General features: G+C 33.3%; 1 protein-coding gene across 1 annotated transcript in view; it reads left to right on the top strand.

Moving 5' to 3' along the window:
* The window catches only part of LOC150103050 (uncharacterized), a 320,792-nt gene that overhangs the window by 140,847 nt on the left and 167,631 nt on the right, over nt 1–12,314 (top strand). Inside the window, exons 7-8 of the mRNA XM_090397384.1 lie at nt 2,583–2,696; nt 11,937–12,027. Coding sequence (XP_090253510.1) covers nt 2,583–2,696; nt 11,937–12,027 — 205 coding nt within the window. The remainder of the gene's footprint in view (nt 1–2,582; nt 2,697–11,936; nt 12,028–12,314) is intronic.

Below are 12,314 nucleotides of genomic sequence, written 5' to 3'. Positions count from 1 at the left end.
TATGGTAAGAAGATGACAGAAACAAAAGGAATAATTGAGTTATCGAGTGATCACTTTACAAAGATGTATCACTGATGGAGATTATGCAGTTACTGATGTGAAAGAGAGTGAGGATTGAGGTAAATGAGCAAGATGTGCTTAGCATATTGAAAAATATCAATGTGAATATATCAGTAAGACTGGGTGGCATGTTGACCCACGTTAGCCTCTATATACAAATATCAGTTGTGAAGTGACTTCACATGCAAAAAAACCTAGTTCTGTCATATTTCCCATAAAAAATAATAATTTTTTCCCAGTATTCTTTTTGATGTTTATATTTTTTAATGCTTAAATTTCCAGACAGTTTGAGATTTCTCTTCTTGGAATTACCCTGACATCAAACCTCTCCTGGCATAAACAGATCTCAACCATTGCATAATCAGCTTAAAAAAAAAAACAGAATTTCTCTTTCGCTCAAGACATTACTTCACTCCTGAACAGCTGCTAACATTATACAAATTACAAATCTGCCCAGCTATCGAATACTGCTCCCACATATGGGGGTGGGGGCCCCTAAAAGCTCCCTCAAAATGTTTTACTCAATACAGAGGAGAGCAATTAGACTTATTAATGACACATCTCTTACCAGCTCACTCTCCCACTTTAGCACAGACGTTTTGTTTTTGCAATATGTATATTCTACAAATATTTCCATGGGAAATACCTATTTGAAATAACATCAATAATTCCTCCACTCAGTACTAAGCTCTTTGAACACGTGCAGTTGCTGCTCAACCTCCCGTCGCAGTGCACCTAAAAACAAACAGAACAAGTTTCTTTTCCTCCTCCTTCGCCCCTTGCAACTGCTGTATTGTGGAACAGTCTCCCTCCTGTTCTGTTTCCCAAGGAATACAAATTTACAATCATTTAAGTCAAATTCTTCCTTTACCAACCCACTACCCGTACACGGTACTAATGTACTATAGGTTGATCAGTCAACCTCTCGTGTATGGGCTCAACATATATGTATATAAAAAGAAAAGAAAACTTTGTTTTCTTACACTTGGATAAAGGATGAATACAAGAATATAATTTGAATGTGGATGGAGCAAGAGAGAGAGAGAGAGGGGGGGGGAGTAGCCTGCAAGAAATGACAGCATTGCCAGCCTGAAGGTGGATTTGGAGTGAGCTGTGGCAGCATTTCTGTTGGATGTTGTGTGTGTCACCATCAATATGTGGCCTCGCAGATTTTGGGCATGAATGTAGTCCAAAGGGGAACATTTCAAACATTGAGTGCTGCGATGCACGTTATACATGTGATTTGTATGTGCTGAACGCTGTAAATGATTTACTGATAGATTAAAGGTTTATTTATGTGCTGTTCAAGTTGTAACAGTATTTATGGCTAGACTAGGTATATCATTAATAATAAAGCACTTTGAAAATGAAATGAATATAGTATCATCAAATTCCTGATATATACATGCACAGGAAATTTGATGATGAGGATGTTATATTCATTTCATTTTTGGAGCACTTGATAATTAATTAATATAACCCTTATTTTACTGTATGCAATAGGTGCTTGAAGTCATCAAGTCCTATTAGATGAATCTGATTTTAGTTGTTTGAAGAAGTGGGTACACTATTAAGTTTGATTTGAGTGGTTCATGTGAGTGTAAATGATTGGGAAAGATATGATAGTGATCAAGAAACTTCACTGTGGCCTTTATCTCTCCCCTCTGAATTTATAGCTGTGATTTTTATTAACTATTTTTGTCCTGGTATTCTTGCTTGAATTACTTTTTTTTTTTTTTTTAATTTTAGAGCTTCAGCTTCTCTTACATTTTCCCTTAAAATTCAGGAAAAAAACCTTGTTTGCACAGTTAATCTGGCAAATATTTATTTATTGAACTAGTGATTTTCAGAAATTTCATTATGCATGTTTGACTACTTCTCTTAACTGAGAAGTTAAGAGAAGTAGTTAAAATTGATGATGAATTGATATCATTAGAAATATTGTGAAAATTAATTGGTCATCAATTTAAGATCTTCAGATTATTAAACTAGTATACTGTTAGCATTAAGCTCCAAGTTTTAAAATATAAGAACAAAATTTAAAATTTTTTATTACAAAGACAAATGAAAATTTTTGAAACCTAAAAGAAGCTCAAAAGAAAGAAAAAGATGTACTGCAATGTGGTTGCTTTTATTCACATAACCAATACTTCACTTGATATAGTACAAAAAAGGGTTATCCCCTTATTTTATTTCATTTTATTTTATCCTTTTTCATTAGCTATTACTTCAAATTCTAAAACTTTCATGTTTAGCTTTTTAAAATTGAATTTTGTTGATGATGATGTGTTGGTTTAACATTCTAAAGGTCTTCTTTGGCAAAATTTCAGCATCTCTAATTATTATTATTACTCTTCCTTAACTCATGCCTTTCAAAATGACTCAACTCATTCTGAAATGCTCAGGAAAAACAAGTTAAACTTTTATATAAAAACATCTCCAAAGATCAAGATACATTTTAAGTGTTGGCAGGTGCTCACACAAAGTCAGATATATATAGCTAATTAAAAATTTTCTTTCAGATTTGGATGACACAGAAGAACACATCTCATTGGATAAACACAAGTTGCAGCTGTCATCATCACGATCTGCATTATTGACCATTGTTACTGCTTTCTTTTCTTTAACTGTTGTAGGTGAGCAATATCATTCACATGCTGCTTTAATAAATGGATCATTTTTTATATGAATATGGTTGCATTTTTGAATATCGATGATTTTTATAACGTTCATATCACTCATAAATGGTTTAATCTTAAATTATTATAGTCTTCTCTCACTATAAAACTAAAAACAGGAATACATAGTCTAGAAACTGGAGTGTTTGGGATCTGTTTCTGTTGGTTTTTTGTCGCATCATAATACAATAATTCATTTAACAGCTGAAAGTTTTGTGGCAGGGAGGGTTGGAGAAATAACTGGCATATGAAAATAAAATGTTTTTTAATATATATACTATCCACCAACTGTCATGGGACATTTTCCCCCATCTCTGACTGCAGGAATGCAGATGCAACTATGCACTTGACAAATTTTGTTACTCTAAAAGGTATCAGCAGCTTGCCTGGTAATCATTTTGATTTATACACCAAATGATGAGTACACGATATTTTAAAAAAGCAGCGATTGCTGGATATCATTTCAGGAAAATGTGTAAATGTGCTGTTTTGCCAACAATTAAGCATTCCCATGTGTCCTGTTAGCATTTTGCTGAAAAAATGAAGTCCATAGGCGATACTGACTCCAAAATACAACCAAATGGATCTAGAACTGGTTAACAGGAGTTGTTCTTCAGGAATGTTGGTTATCTTGTATCACCTTGAGCATCAGAGAATCTGTGTTTGTAGATGACAATAGCCATAAATATTCTCATGTTTCCACTATATATATATATATATATATATATATATATATAGAAAGAATGACAGAATAACATGGATTTCAATGAATACACATTGTTTATTAGCATGTATGCAAACTCCAGATGATGATCTTCATATGAGGGTCAAAATATCATTTTGACCCTCATATGAAGATCATCATTTAATATAAACCATTTTAATATAAACCAAAATAATCGGCTGATTATTTTGGTTTATATTAAATTGAAGTTATTTTGTTCATTATAAAAAATTATTGAGACAACTACTGTTGTCTCTATAGTTTTTTTATAATGAACAAAACCTTCATGTTTTGTACTCAGAAGTAGGGGGACAATAGAAATCGATCCTATGGAATGATGTCTTACTTTATGCCCTTCTAGTCAATTGTTTTGAGTGTGGAGGATGTTTGGAGAATACTTTCTTATCTGGGTGTTTGTCCCATCAAAGAAGTTTCAAGGTGTTTGTATAATGATTGCTTCTTATGGTGTGAATTATCCACTGGTTATAGTGCTTGAAATTATGACTGCCAGATGCTATATTAATGTGTTTGTGCATGTCCTTTGTTTTAGCACTTTTATGATATTCTCAACTTGACACTTTCAACATCAAACACTTTATGTAAATAAGCACTTTGATTGCATGCTCATCATTGATTGAAAGGGAATGTTCATAGCATTAGCCTTTCTAGTGTTCTAGCTTTAACTCAACGGAACATCAATGTTCTGTTTATGTCTGCAAATTTTCGTGACTTTTATTAGACTAACTTTTTCTACTATACTTATAATATATCATTTAAAATAAAAGCAACAGATGAAGATTATAAATAACATGGGAAATGAAATAATAAATTCTGTTAAAGTTATAACTATTGTTTTTCAGGAAATAACATATACTAAAATATTAATTATGATAACTTTAATTAATGCTTTCCTATATTTAGGCAATGTTACATTGCCATCATCAGGGATCACAAAAACAATGATATGCACATGCAGGCATTAACACTGGACAAATTAGGCTGAAGAAAGGTGAAAGGTAACTATACTTGAGCCTGGAGTCCTAGTGGGCTAGATTGGGTGATCCTGGCCATTGGACAGAAAATCTGAGGATGAGTACTTCCCAAATTTGAGGCAGTCTCATGCACCCAAATTTGCTAAAGTTTCGAAAGTTTTTTAGGACTGAAGCAAATTCGAGGAATAGCTTCTCATATTTGTATTTGCTGTGGTGTAATAGAGTGGCCTTCTTTCAGCATATCCTGCAATTAATGTACAAAGCATGCATGGCAAGTCCTAAGTAGCTGTACTGGTGTAACTGGATGTACTCCTTGTGTTTGGAAATTCTGTTATTGGTTGTCCTGCCTGTTTGGTTGTAGTAGGACAGCTTACAACTGCAAAGGATCTGGTAGGTCTAGGAAATGCAGCTGATCTTTGGTGGAGCAGATAAGGGATGCCAGTTTTTTATGTGGTCCATGAGTTGTAAGGTTGTATTTCCTTAGGATTTTTGTCAGTTTATTGGATGTGCCCCAGATATATGGAATGGTGATAGATCTTGAGTGGTTTCTGCTCTAAAGTGGGAGGCAGGTTCTGATAACAGGCTTTTAATATTTTTGGGGGATATTTTTGGATACCCTCACATCCTTTTCCCACCCTCCATAAAATGAAAAATTTAATTTATTGAAATTCTGTATAACCCTTTCAGAAGTTTGTAACTCTCAATCATATCACCCCTCTTTCTCCTGTTTGCCTAGTGTTTGCAACTTACAAATTCTCAATCTGTCGTCATAATCAGTAACACACAATCCTGATATTATTTTCGACACTCTTCTTTCCACTCTCTCCACTGTATTAGAATTATCATAGTGTTGGATTCTGATTATGTAGAGATTAATTATTATTTGGTTCAGAATCCAACATGATCTTCCATCACAAAGGCTAGACTTGTAAACATTATTTAATGTAAATAACTTATTTTATAATTTAATATTCGTATAACTACCTTAATTTTGTCTAATATTTAATTATTTAATCAAAGATATATGTATTAATAATGAAAAGACTGTATTAAATATTATTAAGCTATTTTATTTATTACTATGTTAATATTATAAGAATTTGTATTTGATATTTTAACTGCGCATTAATTGAAATGTAAATATTCTTTATTTATTCCTATTTGTAGAAGTTTAGCGTTATGCAATACCTCAATTTTATTATATTTTGTTTGGCTGTCATGGAGACGTATGTAAGTGAGCGAGCACGTTTTTGGAACAGCACGTCGGGAAAATGTTGAAAATTATTGAAAAGTGTTTTAGTTAAAGAAATCACGAGAACAATTAGGCAGGAAGAACGCATATATAAATGAGGAACGCTGAAAATAAAGGGAGAAAGGAAACAGAGACAGAGAGGATTGGCATTAGGTTGGAATCGGAGCATTCGGGAATCACAGTGCGATAATAGAGAGTCGGCAAGTCACTCAAGCAGCTAAATAAAGTCTACTAGTCGAGAAGCGGTTAGCTAATAAGTTGTAGAATAACAATTATAGCTACAGAAGACAGCTGAGTGACTACTGAATAATGAATAGTGATACTAGAGTTGAGATTTAATTTCAGGGCCGACCTTTTAAGGACACACGGAATCTTTAAGCATAGCACGGAGTAACGAGAGAATAGTAGAGGCTGTATAGTTGAAGTTTACCAATAGCTGTGTTTAGAATTATAGTGTCTAAAGAATTAATTGAATGCCAGAAGAATGAACAACTCTGCATATAAAATCTCAAGTTAAGGCATTATTGTGTGTTGCCTTATTTCATGAGTGATCAGTAGTACTTTATGCAACAATTTGTTTAAGTATATTGTGACCGATGATTAATTCAGTTATTGCTTAGAAGAATTATTTTAACGAGTGCCGTTTAATGTTTAAGGTGTTTACAGTTATAAAGTGTTTGCGTATAAGTTGATGAAGAAAGAAGATTGTCAGTAAGATTATTCCAACCATTAATATTCCTATACAGAGAAGTGTGTGAGTTTCATCCTAGAATTTCCTTATACCAACAGTAACTGTTGCGGAGAATTAGCTGAAGTGTAAAATTAAAAGTTTTGTTTGTGAAGAGGTGTTAGTGCAAATTTTATTGTAGTTGAAACTTAAGGAACTGTGAGAAGGCTGTAATAGAGATAACAGATTTACCATTGTCTGAGTTTGTATGACTGTATTATCAGAAAGGCTGAAGTGTTTATAATAACTTATTTAGTATTTGATCTTAAGTGTAAAATTTTGATTTTAAAAGTAAATATTTGTTTTTGTTTATCTAAGGTTGTATTTTGCCTGAATCTCTTTTACTGCACCATTCATAAAATATTCGAACCAAAGCAGGAGTGATAAATAAGTTAAATATACTCGGCCAGTGTATATAATAACAACATATAAAGGAAGGGTAGTTGAGAGTTGGTTTATCTTCAATTCTTGAACTAATTCAGATATAAAGTGGCGCAGTCTTTAAATATAAATTTTCTTTATATTTGAATTAGAAATCAACTTACAACTTATCAATTAGTTAAGAACATCGTAGTAGTAATCATGTCGGATCCAAAGTATAGGTTAAGACGAAGAAGGATCCAACAATACAAACATGTAGACTAGACCTGCACACAATACACACAATAGTAAAGAGGCAAAATGACTTCCTTTTTTTTACAGATCAAGGTTTGTTTCAGCATTTCTATTCTCTGAGTTATATTTACAATTTTTATTATCTGACCCTTGAACTTTCACTTCCTGCGTACTAAAACTCCAAGATCCCTTGCCTGATCAGTTTCTTCTAGCATAATCCCACCAATACAATACGACATTGAATATCTAATCACACTGAAGTGCATGACCTTACATTTATTGACATTGAACTGATAGCTATTTTCACATGCCACAATTCCAGCCTATTCAAATCATTCTTCAAGTACCGCATATCAGCAGCACTCCTGATTAACTTGTATAACTTTGCATCATCAGCAAATAGCTGTGTGCCATCTGCCAAATCCTTCCCAAGTTCATTGATATACAGATTGAATAATACTGGACCAAGGCCTGACCAAGGATCAGGACCTGGTCCTGGGTCCTGATCTTTGGATCAGGCCTTGGTCCTGATCCTTAAATCTTGCAAACTAACTTTGTATGCAAGATTTAAGGTACATCACTGGTTACCTTAAATCTTGCATACTCATATCTCCCATAACGCCACTTTTTGATATATCAGTTAGCTGTTCTCTTATTCACGTTAATATTTTATAATCCAAACCCATATTCTCCAATTTATTCAATAATCTTCCATGCTGTATTCTGTCGAAAGCCTTAGCAAAATCCAAAAGTGTCATGGTGTATCCACTCCCCCTTGTCTAGTTCAATGGTAACATTATTATAGAATGTGAGCAAGTTGTTAAAACATGACCTTTCCTTAGTAAACTTATGTTGCTCATTGCAAAGTAGAGATTCTCTGTCAACTCATTTTTCATTGCGAACCCAAGTATTCACCACCAACTCCAGTGATACTAATAGATTGATAGTTGGATATATCAGTCTCTGCATATGATTGGGAATCATTGTTCTCATAACTTCTTCAAATGTTGGAACAGGTAGAAAGTGAATATTGCCAAGTTGAGATTATAGGTAGGTTGGTGGAGCAACTCCTCAGTGTTTCAAAGGTCTTTGTGGTTTGGGAAGTATGCAGACGGGCATTTTGTAACAGCCGATTAGATGTCTTCTGTAGTTTAGTCATATGGGTATCTCATTTGCTCTTTGGTTACAGAAAACTTGTGTTTTGATTCCATTTAGCTTGCTAGGAAGGCTTTTCATATGAGGGTAAGTTATCATGTTTATACAGAGTTGGCAGTTTTACTTTCTAGAAGCTAAGATTTTTCATCCTGCAAAACTGGCCAAAGAATATACACAGCTAACAGATGTAATACACTGACCTTTTAGTTGTGGCTAATACAGCTAAACTCTTGTGTTAGTGGCAGTCATTGGCTGAGTAAATATGGCCTGATCGATGTGGTGATATATTTGTAATTTTCCCAATATTGGGAAATTTTCCTTTTTCCATGCTTCATTGGATTTTACTCCTGCCTCAGGACAGTAGAAGAACACTTGCATCTCACCTCATTGATAAGATGAGATACCCCATTGATCTTATCATTAATAACTGTATTCAAAATGCCATTCTTTCCCTCTTTAATGGAGTATTGTAGATTGGTAAATAATACTACACTGTAGTTCTAGGTCACTTGTTTAGATACCCAATTACTATAGAATTATATAGGATGGATGTTCATATTCAGTGTTTTATATGTCAATCAAAGCAAATGATTTAACGTTTGCTCTATTTAAGAGTTGCACTCTCTATATCCACTTCTGCATGGATGTCTGTGAATAAAAGCCTATGTTTTTATCCATAGACATCTATCCATTGTTCCAACAATTGATGATTCTTGTTTCTAATGATATATGTGTTGAGTGTCAAAGAGAGGTGGGAAATTTATTACAGCTGATATATTGTGGATTGAAATGTATGGAAAGGGTATGCATTTCGAAGGGTTTTTGTGTTGATAGGATGAATAATTGAATATGAAAGGAACACTACCATCTTTGTACGAAACCAACTAATTCACTTGTAAAAGCTAAAAGAACCTTATAAAGTTCATATTATAACTTATTTTATGGTGATAACTCACAATGCCATATAAGAACAGAATGAATATATTGTGATAATATACTGTGCTACTGATATTCCTATGGATTTCAATTTAGCTTTCTTAGAGAGAACACGAGTCACTAAAATCAAGTAATTTTTGAAACAATTCGAAGTATATCAGAAAAGAGAACTAATGTTTTAGCATGGGCTAGATATATAGGTAGCTTTTTGGAGATTGAAGTGGTCTTAATATGTTTCAAATGTCCAGGGAGCTCATCTACTACCTTAATGGATTCTGTGTTAAGAGCCCTACACATGGAGAATTTCACCCAAATCTGTGTTGTTCCTCACATGCTACCATTTGAGCTCTCTTGAGACACACCTGGCAAAATAATGACTACAGGGTCATCACCAGGTGACCTGGATGCTTCCTGAAGTTTTGTCCATGAGTTGGGTCTAGTGTATTATCTACAGGGAGATTATAATTAAAGTTCACATTTCGAAAGTCTGTAATTGTAACTACTCATTGGAACTAGTTAATATTTAACATGATGATGTGTGTGTAGCAATGGAATTTATTTTGCACAAAAACTGTTAGTTCTAAAAGTTGCCACTAGGGTGGTTCATAGTGGGTAATTCAAAATATCACAAAACGTAGGGTACACATTGCACATTGTATGGTTACACAACATGCTCAATGTGCTGTCCTCCATTGTTTGGTGGCAATGTTGTCAAAACCGAAAGTAATTTCACTTAAAATGTTGTGGATATGGCATGTAATGCTGGTCTTGAGGTCCACAAAGGTGGTTGTGTGTCCATGATAGACAACATTTTGAGATGTCCCCACAGTCAAAGAAGTTCAGATCTGGTGAGCATTGACGACATTGTATGAAAATGTTGGCTGATGATTCTGCCCTCAGTAAAATGTATCTGAAGCAATTGCTTGACAGGGATGGCAATGTGAGGAGGGGCATCATCCTATATAAAAATCGTTGAATCCAGAAACAGATGCTGTTGAAATGTTGAAATCACCTGATTGGCTAAGGGAGAGATGCATATTGCTGGTCATTAACAGTGCTGGTAACAAGAGCAGCAAGACTCAACTCCCTGAAAAAAAAAAAAAGTCCAATAATGAATTCCACTAATGTAAAACTACACCAAATGGTGACCTTTGGGGAATGAAGCAGAATCTGTCACATTATGTGTGGGTTTGCAGTTGTGCATGTTCACATCACTGTTCAGATGGAAGTGAGCTTCGTCCAAAGTGTAGCTATTTTTGCATGTAGCTTACCTCTTACATTTTTCTCTGTATTTATTGAAGGCATCTGTCAACTTATTTACTAGGAACATTTGGTATGCTTTCTTCTTTTCCAGACTGCTTCTTTTAACTTTTTGTGTCAACCATTGGGGATTCCTATTTTTCTATCCTTACAGACAACTTCACCACACAACTCCCTAGCTGAATCAGTTGATGTCTTTTTCAAAGTTTGCTACTGAGACTCCAAGGTTTGGTTCTTATTTTCAAACTACTTCATTAATGTTTATTTAGTTGAGTCTACAGTTTACATGTAAAAGCTGTTCAACTTTAATTCTTTTTAAAACTTTCTTAGATACTGTTCTTTTTAATGTGATATCTATTTTTATACTGCTTAGTACTAAGTAATGGTCACTTCCTATTTCAAATTCTTTGTACAGTCTTGTATCCTGAGCTAGCATGATATCACTAACAACAATGTCATAATGAGTGAGGCTCTTCTTATTTCTTGTGTCTTATCTTCACAGGAACTTGAGCACATCTTTATGTTGGAACATGGTGTTGTTATATTCTTAAATAAATCAAGAACAACCTGCATGGATCCATAACTAAAATAACTGCTGTAACAAATTTAGCATGATTATCTGCAATAAAAAGTTATGAAAATAAATAGGAATATTGAAACTGCAGAACATTGCAGGAATGTGAACAGAAGTCTGAAATTTTGGAAGCAGCTAACCCATACTATTACATCATCCAACTAGTGTTAGCCTTTTTTACAAAATTATTTTGTATTCAATGCGAAGGGTCTCCTTCCAGTAATCTGTCCCTAACCCTTAAGCAATCCAATGTGCTTGTGGAAGTGATTTCTGAAACTAATAAAGAAATACTTTCAATTCCTTGAATCTGTGTGTATTTATAAGCACCAATTTAGTTACTAAATTTTTTCAGAAATGTAGAGGTGTATATATAAGTGGAACAACTCCTTGTGTTTATGATCACCACTAAATAGAAGTAGCCAAAATGTTGCAGGTATAAATACATATGTTTGCTGTTCTAGTAGTACACATTCAAGATATTTTGTTATGTTACTTAATTTGATATTTTGCCATAAGTGACAAAATGGAGATGTAATCCAGTATAATCTGCAGGAATCCATAACTAAAATAAAGCTGTAACAAATTTGGCATGAATATCAACAATAAAGTGACTGGTTATGAAAAAACCTATCTCTTTATTGTTGATATTCATTCCACTTCTGTGAACCACTTAAGAACTTATACTTTGGAGAGGGATGAAAAAATCTCTAACCAGGTAAAATAATAGACATTTTGCAAAATTTATTACTACTTGGAGTTCTACTCTTGTAATGGTGGGATGGAGTGTAGGCTTTTACAAATTAGACCAGAAAAGAAATTTTGAAATTGACTTTCACTTGCAGTAAAAATACTTTAATGGAAAATGTTATAAATAGCATTAACAAATATCGTATTATTAAAAATTAGATTCTCTCTTTCTATATATATATTATAATATAATATGTTTGTTTTATATTTAAATAGAATTTGTCATGAAGAGTTTAACTTGGATGATGTGGAAAGTTTATCATATTATTTGCAGTATCCTTCTGATAGATACTTGGATCTTATCAAGGTAAGCATGGGAATGAAATATGCTTATGAATTCCTATAAAAATTATGAGATCAATATATAACGTGATATAATTTGTGACTTTAGGCCTTTTTTATATTTTGTTTAATAATAAGATTAACAGTTTGTTTCTTAAATTAATATTATCAGGATTTATATTTATTTTTCTTACATTTTGCAATTAAAACAAGTCATTATATTTTCTATTTGTTTGTGCTGTATTAAAATTTAATAAGCTACATAAAAATCATTTTGTTTCACTATTATATTTATTGAAACAAAAGTTTCAT

The sequence above is a fragment of the Typopeltis vanoorti genome, chromosome 9, assembly GCF_054136105.1.
Source record: "Typopeltis vanoorti isolate ZY-2024b chromosome 9, IOZ_Tvanoo_1.0, whole genome shotgun sequence".
Classification (NCBI taxonomy): domain Eukaryota; kingdom Metazoa; phylum Arthropoda; class Arachnida; order Uropygi; family Thelyphonidae; genus Typopeltis; species Typopeltis vanoorti.
The sequence above is the reverse complement of the archived record's forward strand: the minus strand, read 5'-3'. Positions and strand labels throughout refer to the sequence as shown.